This window comes from Cajanus cajan, chromosome 6 (assembly GCF_000230855.2).
Source record: "Cajanus cajan strain Asha chromosome 6, NIPB_CcT2T_4, whole genome shotgun sequence".
In the NCBI taxonomy this organism is placed as follows: domain Eukaryota; kingdom Viridiplantae; phylum Streptophyta; class Magnoliopsida; order Fabales; family Fabaceae; genus Cajanus; species Cajanus cajan.
This window is the reverse complement of record NC_138522.1, coordinates 35,120,459-35,132,161: the sequence shown is the minus strand read 5'-3', so window position 1 is coordinate 35,132,161 and position 11,703 is coordinate 35,120,459. Positions and strand designations below refer to the sequence as shown.

Genomic DNA, 11,703 nt, shown 5'->3' with positions numbered 1-11,703 from the left:
CCCATTCCGGACTAGAAATTTCAGGGCTTTTTGTAAGGTTGGAACGACCCATTCTAGTTTTGGAACGGCCCGTTCTGGGTTAGATATTTTAAGATTTTTTGGAAAGTTGGAACGGCCCGTTCCTATTTTGAAACGGCCGTTCTGGGCTAGAAATTTTAGGGCTTTTTGGAATGTTGGAACGGCCCGTTCCAGTTTTGGAACGGCCCGTTCTGGGCTTGAAATTTTGTCTTTTTGAAAGGTTGGAACGGCCCGTTCTGGACTTCTGAAATCATATGAAAATTACTAAATTACCCCCCATAAAAATATAAAAAAATGAGGCGTTACAATTGGCTTCCATATTTTTGTCTTTTTTATTCTTTCTTGTATATACTTTTTTTGCTATTTTTTTTAACAAAATTGACATTTCCCGGACGAAATTGAGTTACTACAACCACATCCTGATATTCAACAGGAAGAAAACCACATTTCAAATAAAGAATCTCATAATATATAGCTAGACTTTATTAAAAAAAAATAGAGAAAATTATCCCCAAAGTTTCGACTCCTCTGAATGTTATCAATATCAGTTCATTTAACCATTTAACCTCTAGTAAAAGAAAGTTGATTTTAAATCATATATGAATTAACTATCAAACCAATTCAATCAAATTATAAATCAGCAATATGTAAATAATTACGTTATGAAATTTCATTAAATGTAAATAGATTATCAATTCAACTAGTTTGAACTTAACTTTCTCAGGACCCCTCCTAGTCTAATATTTTCTCAGGTCTACTACCCAGATTGAATATCCCTTCAATAAGGATTTCTATATGTAAAAGTATATTTACAACAGCTTTGAGAACAATCATTTTTGGTCAGCAAATATTTTAAGATAAATAAATATGGTCAACAGTAAGGGGCAGTAGTCTACATAAATCATTAAATCTCCTCAATTAAACTTTTGCCTTTGCCCTCTGCCTTGTTCATTTTTTCAGCTTTATTGCTCCTTTGAAATTCCATGGCCGATGTCTTTTCTACTCCAACAATGGCTGCTAAAGAAGACCAGGCTTCATCTGGCTGCTCATGAACCCAACACATGATGAAATATATCTTCCTTTCTGCTGGCTTAATAGTACTTCTAATCCCACCCCTCCGTGACTTTCTTGACCTTTCGGATTTGGCCTCCTTTTCTCCTTCTTGAATTAACCGATGCATATCACAAAGGGCACATACCAAAGCAGGAGTTCCCAAACCAAGCAGACTGATCACATCATCAATGACACCCAAACCAAATTGCAATCCTCCCATGTGTCTGTAAGCTGGACAGCATACCTGCTCCAAGCAGTGAGAAAGGGCTTCTAGTACCGTCTCAGGCTGTGCACCTTGACCCAACACCGAGGACACGCTCAATACAATCATGACTGACCCTAGAGCATCTGACCTCCAGTCTCCATTGTAGAGGCGAAGAGTGAAACAGTAGCTATATAGAATATCAACTAGGTGAACTGTTAAAAGGGGTGATGGCTCCTTGGAACTAAGCCTGCTAAGAGGAGGAAGTGGGGCTTCAGGTCCAAGAGGAACTTCACTGAATTCATCAGTTTCGGTACCATCTTGCGATTCTTGCTCTTGAAGAGGTTGAACAAGTTGAGTTCCTTCTTTACTGAGACGGATTTTTCTGGCAGAAGGCTTTGACCACCATGGATCCCATGGTTTGATCATCTTGGTCAATTCCCCATAAGCAATTGCTCTATGAAATTGTTTCTTCTCTTCAATAGATAAATCATCAAAGCTGATTTCTTGTCCTGTAAAATGAAAATCAAATCAGCCTTACCCAATGATGAGATGGACATAAACCAGTTTTGCTGGTACAAGCAGAGCAACATGCAATAAATAATAAGCATTAAATAGGAACATACCAGACAAAAATTTTTCCATTGTCTCCTCGGATAAAGTTGAATCTGCAGAAGCTAAGGAAATAAGGATAATAGTTTAGCTCCCCTCCTCTAGCAATATTTTGGATAGCTCACGAATTATTAACTACAATATCAAGAAATATTCTAAAGCAATCAATACAAAATAATAAGGGTGCACTTCTGATGTGATAAATTATTCACAATCAGATTTATTAAATGACTAGCCATGAGCTCCAGTAGTTATAGAATACTATTAACTCGATGCTTCATAGACTATAAATTTTGCATGTGTTTGTTTGTTTCCTTTTTCAGTGTTCTGGTTACATAGCATTAGCAGGTGTCTTTGGTATGGAAGGGAGAATAGATTGGCATCATCCTGTTTCCTTATTTTCCTAGTCAATTTTCTCAATTCTCATGCTATCTTCTACAAAAGAAAGAGGCAGATTATTGAAGATTCTTTTCATACTATTGGGTATTCTTTTCCAAAAAAAACTGTTTATTGTATTTTAGAAGGAAAAAAAAAAAAAAAAGCAAACGGTATCCCAACCTGGTGATGAAAATTACAATAATTCATTGCAGTTATCACTTTCCAACCATCACCCATCTAAGAAAAAACATCTATGTCCATTGAGTCAAATATAGCAATCTTACTGCCTAGCATCTCTTATGCACTTCAAGAGGGACTCTTTTTCTCAGCCTCAGGGACAAACACAACAGATGCAGTCTTTCAAGGACAAATTAGAATGTTTAGTCAAATGTTGAACTGAAATTTGGTTGAGGCCAACCCTACCTATATTCAAATAACTCTAGGTTACTGTTTTTTTCATGACTACAAGTCTACAAGTACATATATATATACACACTTAAGAAAAGATACGAAAACTAGAGCATGCTTTGATGCAATGATAGATATTAAACAACAAAAATTGCAACAAAATGAACAAATCAACTCTGGAACATCTGAAAGCAAAGGAAAATATAGATGACTTACAATCCTCGTCCATTTCCTCTTCTGAATGAAATCTTTTCAGTATGTCCAACATCTTATTTTTGGCTTGTTCATCAGGCTGCATTTGCTGCAGTTCCTGAACTACATTTTCTTTCATGAAGGATTCAGTGCAACGAAGACTATGAGACTGTCAAAATTACAACAAAAACGATCAAATTCACAGCAGTTTATAACAAACAAGAATCAAGATACAGTGTATACAAGAAAAGCATATGAGCGACAGTCACTTTGCAAGAACATACAAATCCAATAAAAAACATAACCAATTGGCAAAACAAAACATTATCCTCTGAATCTCCGTAATGATTATAAGCCTCAAAAGTATCAAGAGAAATTCACAAATGGTTAAACTGGAATAAGCATACTCCTGCATTCAGGAAATAGTCCACTCAAAATTCAAAAACATTTGTACCATATATATCATTTAGCTATTGCGTCTCATAACTCATAACATGAAGGGATATCCAAAGTTGGTAAATAAATAGAGCAAGGTCGCAAACAAAGCTTATGCAAAACATGAATCAAACTCTAATGAACCAGCTCAAATCAATTTACAGGCAACTACTATACTTACTTTGTAACATTGGAGGGAACAGTATCGCGAATTGCATCGAGGACATGTGTACTGGGAAAACTGCTTCTGACATCTGTCATGGTATAAACAAGGAATTAAGGGCCACTTTGATCTCTAAAAAAAAACATAAATGCAAAGGAAAACCCTAGAATAAGTTGCAGAAGAACATACACGTGGCAGATTATCCGAGTAGAGTTGAGCGAGGGCGTAGAAGATTTAGCAGAGGTAAGTATGGTATCATCCATGTTTGAAAAGTGTGGTTGGGTTTTTGAAATTTGGGTATATATTCATCGAATTTAACTTTTACGCGGAGGCTGTGAGTAACAGAAGAAGCGTTCCAGAGTGAGCTAGAAAGATGGAGGTGGTGGCTAACGATTGATGGCCCATTGGGCCTGTGGGACCAGCTTTACACCTTCGGCTTCGCCCTTCTCCCTCTTCTATGGGCCGTCAATTGCCCCCCTATGTTGGGTTTGCAATTTCGCGACACTTCAGTGTTCTTGGGCTCTTGGGCCCAGTTTGGGATCAATTCTTAATTTGGTAGATATATTTTCATTTTACAAATATATATTAAAAATACAAAAAATATTTAATAAAAATATATTTTTTCATGATTAATCCAACTTATTTTAACATTTTTTTTAAATTAATCACACAGATAGAAAAAAAAAAGTAGGAACAAAAAATGAGCAGTGAAAATACGTTGGAATTGGACCCAAACACAGTAAACCGGAGAATAATTAATATCATCGTATTGGTGAATCAATCAGCAACACTTGCACTGCATCTTTGTTTTGTGGGTTCTGTTGTGGCTGCATGCCATTCATAATAATAAATAATTAGTAAAATATTAAAACTATCATCTTCAAAGAACACAACCGAACCAAAGCAAGACAAAGCTAAAAAGAAAAAACAAAGAGACTAGGTCGCTATAATCTATACCCATCGGTGGACGATAGAGATAGATATTCATATGAGTGAAGCAAAGTGAATCAAATTAGGACCACTCACTGACGAATCACCTACACTTATACAACACACCGTCTCATTAATGAGTTGTTTCCATTCAACAATTTTTAGTTGATAAATACTAGTAATATTCTCGCACATTCTTCTATAAATGGATTTAAACAATTTCTGGTTCTATATAATTGTTTTTAAAGAATAATGTTTTTGGAAAAAGAAAATCCTTGTGGATACAGAATGAGAAATATTGAAATTTTAGAATAGGTAATTATACAAATTATGAAATTAGTGAGAATGAGTTTTTTATACTGGAAGAGAGTGATTGATTTTAAAATTTATAAAAACCAAACTACAGTGTGCAGTATGTATAGATAATGCTAGATTTATTTTTCATTTTTTTTTTGGGTAGACCACAGATATCATTTAATAAAAAACTTGATTGATTGATTAAAGTCATTGTAAGAATATTATCTTCTTTCTACTTTATATTAGTTTTCAAAAATGAATTTTCACCATCACTACCTATTAAGCATGGTTGAAATTATTAGTATATAAAATTATCACATGCTTTATGTTTTAATTTAATAATTTATAAGACTACTGAATATATAACAAATCACTCTATTTTGTTTTCCCTCTTTTTAGTGTTTATTTGGGTAAGTATTTTATAATTTTGATTTTAAATGATTCTGGTTTTTAAATAAAGTGATCTATACTTGAAATTCTTTATCTAAAAAAAACGTTTACATTAAAATTATTATAATTATTTAGGGTTTATGTTAATTGTTTACCAATTATGGGAGAAAAATCATGGTAAAAAAAAAAAAACTTAATATAACTGAGTTTTTTCTTTTTGTAGAAAAAGCGTTTAGTTTGAAACAACTAAGCATTAATCTTAAGTTTAAAAAAATTAAAAAAAGAAAAACTGAATTTGCTTTCCAGTTTCTGAGTTTCCACTTTCCACAAATGCCTTTCTAAATATAGGCTAAGCCTGCATTACGCTTATCTTCTATTGCCTACATTGTTTTGGATACTTTTTGATTGGTGTTAATTAAAACTCGATGAAATTAATTGTAAATATAACTAATACATTAGTTAATTTTAATTTTTATAATAAAACCTTTAAAATATTAAGAACTATTAATAAATAATATAAATAATAATAATAATAATGTGACTAGTTGCGTGCACGTTGCTTGCACTGTTGTCTATGGGAATGTTGGGCAAAAAAGTTAGGGTGAAAAAATAGAGTGGCCCGTGAGTGAATCGAGAATGTAAAAGTCACTATCTGTTTTTGAACATGGTTGCACCCTCACCTGGACTCCATTTTTATTTGGTAAAAATATATTTTTTATTTTTTATATTATTTATTAGTATCAATTTAATTTTATTTTAATTAATTAAATTAATTTAGTTTCACATCTTTGAAATGTATCTCAATGTTTAACCTTTCGTTTTCTCTATTTAAATACTTAACAAATCTGACATGTATCATGTTACATTTATTTTGTCATGCTACCATGTCACGTGTCATGTTATCATGCCACATATCATGTCATGCATTATGTTACATGTCATGATGTCATGTCACGTGGCATGCACGTGACATGACACGTGTCATATTTGTTAAGTATTTAAACGAAAAAATAGAAAGTCAAACATTGAGATATATTTTGTAAATATGAAACTAAATTAATTTAATTAATTAAAGTGAGACTAAATTGACACTAACAAATAATATAAAAAAAATGTATTTTTTTGCATTTCCATTTCCTTATCTAACAAAGGTAAGGTAGCACAAATTTAAATTATATAATAATTATACGAGGTATCACAAAATTTAATAGTTCTATAAGTGTAAGACACACTGTATTATATTCCAAGTTTGATTGAGGTTTGAAGGAGTGTGTCTCCCTCACTCTTCTCACAGGTTTAGGCCACACGCCAACACACACACACAAGTGAAACCGAGACCCGCCACCCACTTTCAACGGCTCCCACTATCTATCTGAGTCAACGCCAACTATTTTGTCTAACCAAACACTCCCCTTCCCGTGTTGCATTGTCAAGACTTTTTCATTCACAAGTTTGTCATGTTTAGTACAACTTCATTGCGTTTCCTAAAACATCATTTGTAGTACAAACAGCACACGTTGTACTACATGCAAGGGGCCGTTTGGTTCCAATGCTAAATATAAATTCCGCCTTCTGCTGCCACTCTTTGCAATCATTCCTCCTCCCTTCGTTTCGATATCAGAATCTCTTTTACATCTCCTTTTTCTCACTCCATCGTCCAAATTCCAAACGGATAGGAGGTAAGGTAACATATTTCACGCAATTTCATCTTAAAATCTCACAACATTCCCATCCTAGAATCCAATTCCGATTCTTTTTCCTCTCTATTTTTCCAATACAATACAAACCGTCCATTTGTTTACATTTTTTTAAATTTTTTTTTAATAATTTCTTTCTTTATTACATGATTGGATTCTACTATTTTAATTACAGTTATAATTACGATCCTGTAATAAAATTGTTTTTTTTATTTTATATATATATATTGTTCGTAACTTGGGATATTTTTTAAATAGATATCCAAGTGCAGGAGCAGACAGAATTTCATCATTGAATATTATTTTTCTTCTGCCTCTTGCCTTATTTTGTTTTTCTTGATGATTGATCATTCACCCAGGGTCGAGGATTTGATGAATCCAATGGGTACTAGTGCTATAAGCAGCGAGGAACTGAGAGAGATTGAGAATCTGAGCAGAGAGGACATTGAAGAGGCTCCGGTAGTGACTGAGGATGTGAGCAGAATAGCACCATGGGCAAGGCAGATTACGATTCGGGGACTAGTGGCTAGTCTTCTGATTGGAATAATCTATAGTGTGATTGTGATGAAGCTCAACCTCACAACTGGGTTAGTCCCCAATCTCAATGTCTCAGTTGCTCTCCTTGGCTTTGTGTTCATTCGAGCTTGGACTACGGTTCTTGCGAAGGCCAAAATTGTTTCAACCCCATTTACTAAACAGGAGAATACCATAATCCAGACTTGTGCCGTTGCTTGCTACAGCATCGCGGTTGGAGGTGGGTACTTTTTTAATTTTTTTTTTTTTTTTTTTTTTTTTTTTATAATCATGTTGGTGCGAATTAATTTGTTTCTTTGACTGGGTAAATGATAGCATAGGGTGTGCATTGAACTGAACCTGAACTTGTGTGATTGTAGGTGGTTTTGGGTCTTATCTCTTGGGCTTAAATAGGAGGACCTATGATCAGGCAGGGGTTGATACTGAGGGGAATAATCCTGGTAGTACCAAGGAGCCTGGAATTGGATGGATGACAGCCTTTCTCTTTGTGACCAGCTTTGTTGGCCTGTTGGCCTTGGTCCCCATTAGAAAGGTATTTCATTTTAGTAACCAGTTATTTGTCTTTGCACACCATTCATTTAATGCAACTGGTAGTTCAAATGTTGTTATTCTCAAAGTTTATTTGTTTAAAGGATTGGATACAAAATTAAAAGAGCTTTTAGAATTTTCTACTAAAATAAATTCTTTATTTCAGCATAGAAGCTCTCAAAAGTCTTTTTTTAAGCCCCTATCCAAATAGGTTTTTATTAGCTTGCTGTAGAAGTGATGCTCTCATTTTTAAGGGTTTTGGTTCTGCTTGGTGTTGCTGATGAAGTTTATGTTATTTGACAGATTATGATAATAGACTACAAATTATCATATCCAAGTGGAACTGCTACTGCTGTTCTTATAAACGGGTTCCATACTCCTAAAAAAGATGCGATGGCCAAGTATGAACATGTTTTGTTCCGACTTGTTTCTAAATTATTTTGGTATTTTCATGTTAAACTAGGTGAATGCTTATAGGAGCTCAAACTAGTTCTAATTCTTTGGCAGGAAGCAGGTTAATGGTTTCTTGAAATTCTTCTCAGCCAGTTTCCTCTGGGCTTTCTTTCAATGGTTTTACACGGGTGGAGATAGTTGTGGGTTTGTTCAGTTTCCCACTTTTGGATTGAAAGCATGGAAAAACTCGTATGTTCCTTTGTCTTTCTTCAACTAGCAATATTCTCTCAACCCGGAAGTAATTGTCCATTGTTACTGATTAGATTGCTTCGATTTGGCAGATTTTATTTCGATTTCAGCATGACTTATGTTGGAGCAGGAATGATTTGTTCCCATCTTGTAAATTTATCATTGCTTCTTGGTGCTGTCATTTCATGGGGTATTATGTGGCCCTTAATCAGGGGACTAAAAGGAGAATGGTTTCCCGCAAGTATACCAGAAAGTAGCATGAAAAGTCTTAATGGCTATAAGGTCTAAATTTGGCTAGAATTAAAGGATTCTATCAAGGTTATATTATTTATTTTAGTTCGTTCCATTTCAAGCCTTGAGTTTTTCTTTTTTCTTGCTGCAGGTTTTTATTTCCATTGCATTGATTCTTGGCGACGGGCTTTACAATTTCGTCAAAGTCCTCTATTTCACTGCCACGAATATCCACGCCACCGTGAAAAAGAAGAACATTAATAAATGTAAGTAAATAGCTTCATGTAAATTTTCCTATTCATGTGGATGTCATTCAAGTCCTCAACATAGTCTTACCAATCACAGCTTTCTTTCTCCTATGAAATAAAAATTGCCATCATCGTCTCAACAGACCACTAACAAAAGAAAAAATAGAAACGAAATCAACAGTATGTAACTGAATGAACAAATATTTACCTTTGTCCTGTGTCTATGCATGTAATATATAGGCTTTCATGTTTGGTATAAAGCCGCATTTTTTATTGCCCGACCATAAAAATATTCTAATATGGAGTTGTTTATAATATCACTGAGACTCCTGTTTGTGATAAGATGGGCCTAAAGAGCCTTAAAGAAAAGAAAATTAAGTGACTTAAAGATTTTATAGAATAGTCTTAAATATTAGGATATTGGTTTATCTTTTAATGTTATTTTACTTTTTGTTTCCCTAAATTAGGATGGTGTCACTTGTGTATTTATTATTCCTTGTATACCTCTATGTAGTATAAGATTTTGTTTTTGGCATGGATGATGATTGGAAAAAGACATTTCTTTAATATTTCTCAGCTTTTTCTGTAATGGTAGATTCTGGTAGCATAGTTGTACCAGTAGTGCTAGCTTTCTAACAATTTGTCTGAAAAATCTAATAATTTTTTGGTCACTGCAGTTTCAGATAACCAGAAACCACTCCCTCTTGATGATCTTAGACGGAATGAAGTGTTTGCAAGAGAAAGCATTCCTATATGGTTGGCAAGTGCTGGCTACATATTATTCTCTATCATATCCATCATTGTAATCCCTCTGATGTTCCACCAGTTAAAGTGGTATTACGTGGTGTTTGCCTATCTTTTCGCACCATCTCTCGGTTTCTGCAATGCTTATGGTGCAGGCTTAACCGACATGAACATGGCCTATAACTATGGGAAAGTGGCTCTCTTTGTGCTTGCAGCCTTGGCTGGAAAAAGTGATGGTGTAGTTGCTGGACTCGTGGGGTGTGGCCTGATTAAATCCATTGTTTCCATTTCATCTGATTTGATGCATGATTTCAAGACTGGCCATCTAACTTTCACTTCCCCACGTTCAATGCTTATAAGCCAAGCCATTGGGACAGCAATAGGTTGTGTAGTGGCTCCTCTCACGTTCTTCCTTTTCTACAAGGCCTTTGATGTTGGGAATCCAAATGGGGATTACAAGGCTCCATATGCCATCATATATAGAAACATGGCAATTCTTGGTGTGGAAGGCTTCTCTGCCCTCCCCCAACATTGCTTGCAGCTTTGTTATGGATTCTTTGCATTTGCCATAGCAGCCAACTTGGTCAGAGATCTTGCCCCCCAAAAGGTTGGGAAATGGATTCCACTCCCAATGGCAATGGCTGTCCCTTTCCTAGTTGGTGGTTACTTTGCCATTGACATGTGCATGGGGAGTTTGGTTGTTTTCATTTGGCACACACTAAACACAAATGAGGCACGTTTGATGGTTCCTGCAGTTGCTTCTGGTTTGATTTGCGGAGATGGATTATGGATTCTCCCTTCATCCATTCTAGCTTTGTTAAAAATTCGTCCCCCCATCTGCATGAGCTTCCTGTCAGCCAGATAGAAGCTCACAATAACATTCAAATACGATAGATAAGAGGAAATAGATGCAGCCAAATTACTACCTACAGTCATTATGGGCATAATTTCGTAGGAGGCTTGCTTATTAGCAATTTCATTCATAAAGATTCTGCTCTTAGAATCTTGAGCGATATGTAAATATTTTTGACATACTTGATTAGAGGGAGTAACCAATTTCAGCGCACCTTCCATCTCTCTACACAAAATGGACAAGAATGAACGTAGCATCTAACTCTACTGAAATAGTATGTCAAACTTTGAATTTTGGTAGTGGTGGACTTTTGGTAAGTTTGTCCAAATAATCCATCAAAATATGTGGCCTGTGTCGAAAGAAATAAAGAGAGATTGGGTTTGGCATGTCGTGTGTTTGAAACCGCATCCTCCATCCATTTAAACACAAAAATCTACTGATATTGGCGTATAATTTGCGTTTTTCATGTCCTGACGCGGCTCCAAACATGTGGTGTGGCTGAGTATTTCAACCTTGCTTGATACAGGTTGCACCACTTGCAGGTTGATTCATGCTAAGGAATGCTAACTTCTTAACTTCGAAGTCATTTTAAAAACAAGGGAATTATAAGGCAATTGAGGAAAAATTATTAGGAGTCTTGAATTATATGATCTTGAACTAATTTTTACATGACATATAATCAAATTTTATCAAAAAAATTGTAAATTGAAAAACTTAAATACATATTGTACCAGTTGGCACCCACCTTTGACCCGGTCAAAGGTCGAACACACCAAAACCGAAAGAGACCCCTTCGGCCCTAGACCAAACCGAATACCCACTTCGGTCCTAGACCTAGCCGAATATCCACTTTGGTCCTAGACCTAGCCGAATACCCTCTCAGTTCCTGACCAAGCCGAATACCCACTTCGACCCTAGACCTAGCCATGTACCCTCTCGATCCTAGACCTAATCGGATACCTTCTCGGTCCTAGACCTAGCCGGATACTCCCTCGGTTCCAGGCCAGGCCGAACATCCCCTCGACCCCAAATCAGGCCGAATACCCCTTCGGGCCTAGACCAGGCCGAATACCTCGTCGGCCTTAGGCTTGACCAAAGACTTAAGGCAAGGAGAACCCACATAAAACACGTGGCAAATTACATACCCA

The 11,703-nt window shown here is 35.6% G+C and overlaps 2 protein-coding genes across 4 annotated transcripts; one reads left to right on the top strand and one right to left on the bottom strand.

Moving 5' to 3' along the window:
* Window positions 1-664: 664 nt before the first annotated feature.
* Window positions 665-3,823, bottom strand: LOC109812473 (HIT-type Zinc finger family protein). Of its 2 annotated transcripts, none has more exons than XM_083076960.1 (5): window positions 3,651-3,823; window positions 3,480-3,552; window positions 2,888-3,032; window positions 1,900-1,941; window positions 665-1,785 (listed from the first exon to the last, which is right to left on the bottom strand). In XM_083076960.1, exons 1-5 carry the CDS (start codon window positions 3,722-3,724, stop codon window positions 923-925), a joined length of 1,197 nt encoding a protein of 398 aa, XP_082933086.1. In that variant the 5' UTR covers window positions 3,725-3,823; the 3' UTR covers window positions 665-922. The 2 variants fall into 2 exon arrangements, with proteins under 2 accessions (XP_082933086.1, XP_020232036.1); XM_020376447.3 differs by having other exon boundaries at window positions 1,900-1,950; window positions 3,651-3,821.
* A 2,560-nt stretch (window positions 3,824-6,383) lies between these two features.
* YSL3 (YELLOW STRIPE like 3) lies at window positions 6,384-10,941 on the top strand. 2 transcript variants are annotated; one of them, XM_083076958.1, is made up of 8 exons: window positions 6,384-6,757; window positions 7,135-7,529; window positions 7,669-7,841; window positions 8,141-8,238; window positions 8,345-8,479; window positions 8,572-8,761; window positions 8,862-8,976; window positions 9,636-10,941. In XM_083076958.1, exons 2-8 carry the CDS (start codon window positions 7,148-7,150, stop codon window positions 10,565-10,567), a joined length of 2,025 nt encoding a protein of 674 aa, XP_082933084.1. In that variant the 5' UTR covers window positions 6,384-6,757; window positions 7,135-7,147; the 3' UTR covers window positions 10,568-10,941. The 2 variants fall into 2 exon arrangements, with proteins under 2 accessions (XP_082933084.1, XP_082933085.1); XM_083076959.1 differs by having other exon boundaries at window positions 6,384-6,762.
* The last annotated feature ends 762 nt before the right edge of the window (window positions 10,942-11,703 follow it).

Coding starts and splice junctions, on each gene's coding strand:
- LOC109812473 (XM_020376447.3), bottom strand. CDS start 3,724: ATGGATGATACCATACTTACCTCTGCTAAATCTTCTACGCCCTCGCTC. Junction 3,033..3,479: donor GTTCCCTCCAATGTTACAAA/GTAAGTATAGTA, acceptor TAATTTTGACAG/TCTCATAGTCTTCGTTGCAC. Junction 1,951..2,887: donor AGAGGAAATGGACGAGGATT/GTAAGTCATCTA, acceptor TTATTTCCTTAG/CTTCTGCAGATTCAACTTTA.
- YSL3 (XM_083076958.1), top strand. CDS start 7,148: ATGAATCCAATGGGTACTAGTGCTATAAGCAGCGAGGAACTGAGAGAG. Junction 8,239..8,344: donor AAAAAAGATGCGATGGCCAA/GTATGAACATGT, acceptor ATTCTTTGGCAG/GAAGCAGGTTAATGGTTTCT. Junction 8,977..9,635: donor AAAGAAGAACATTAATAAAT/GTAAGTAAATAG, acceptor TGGTCACTGCAG/TTTCAGATAACCAGAAACCA.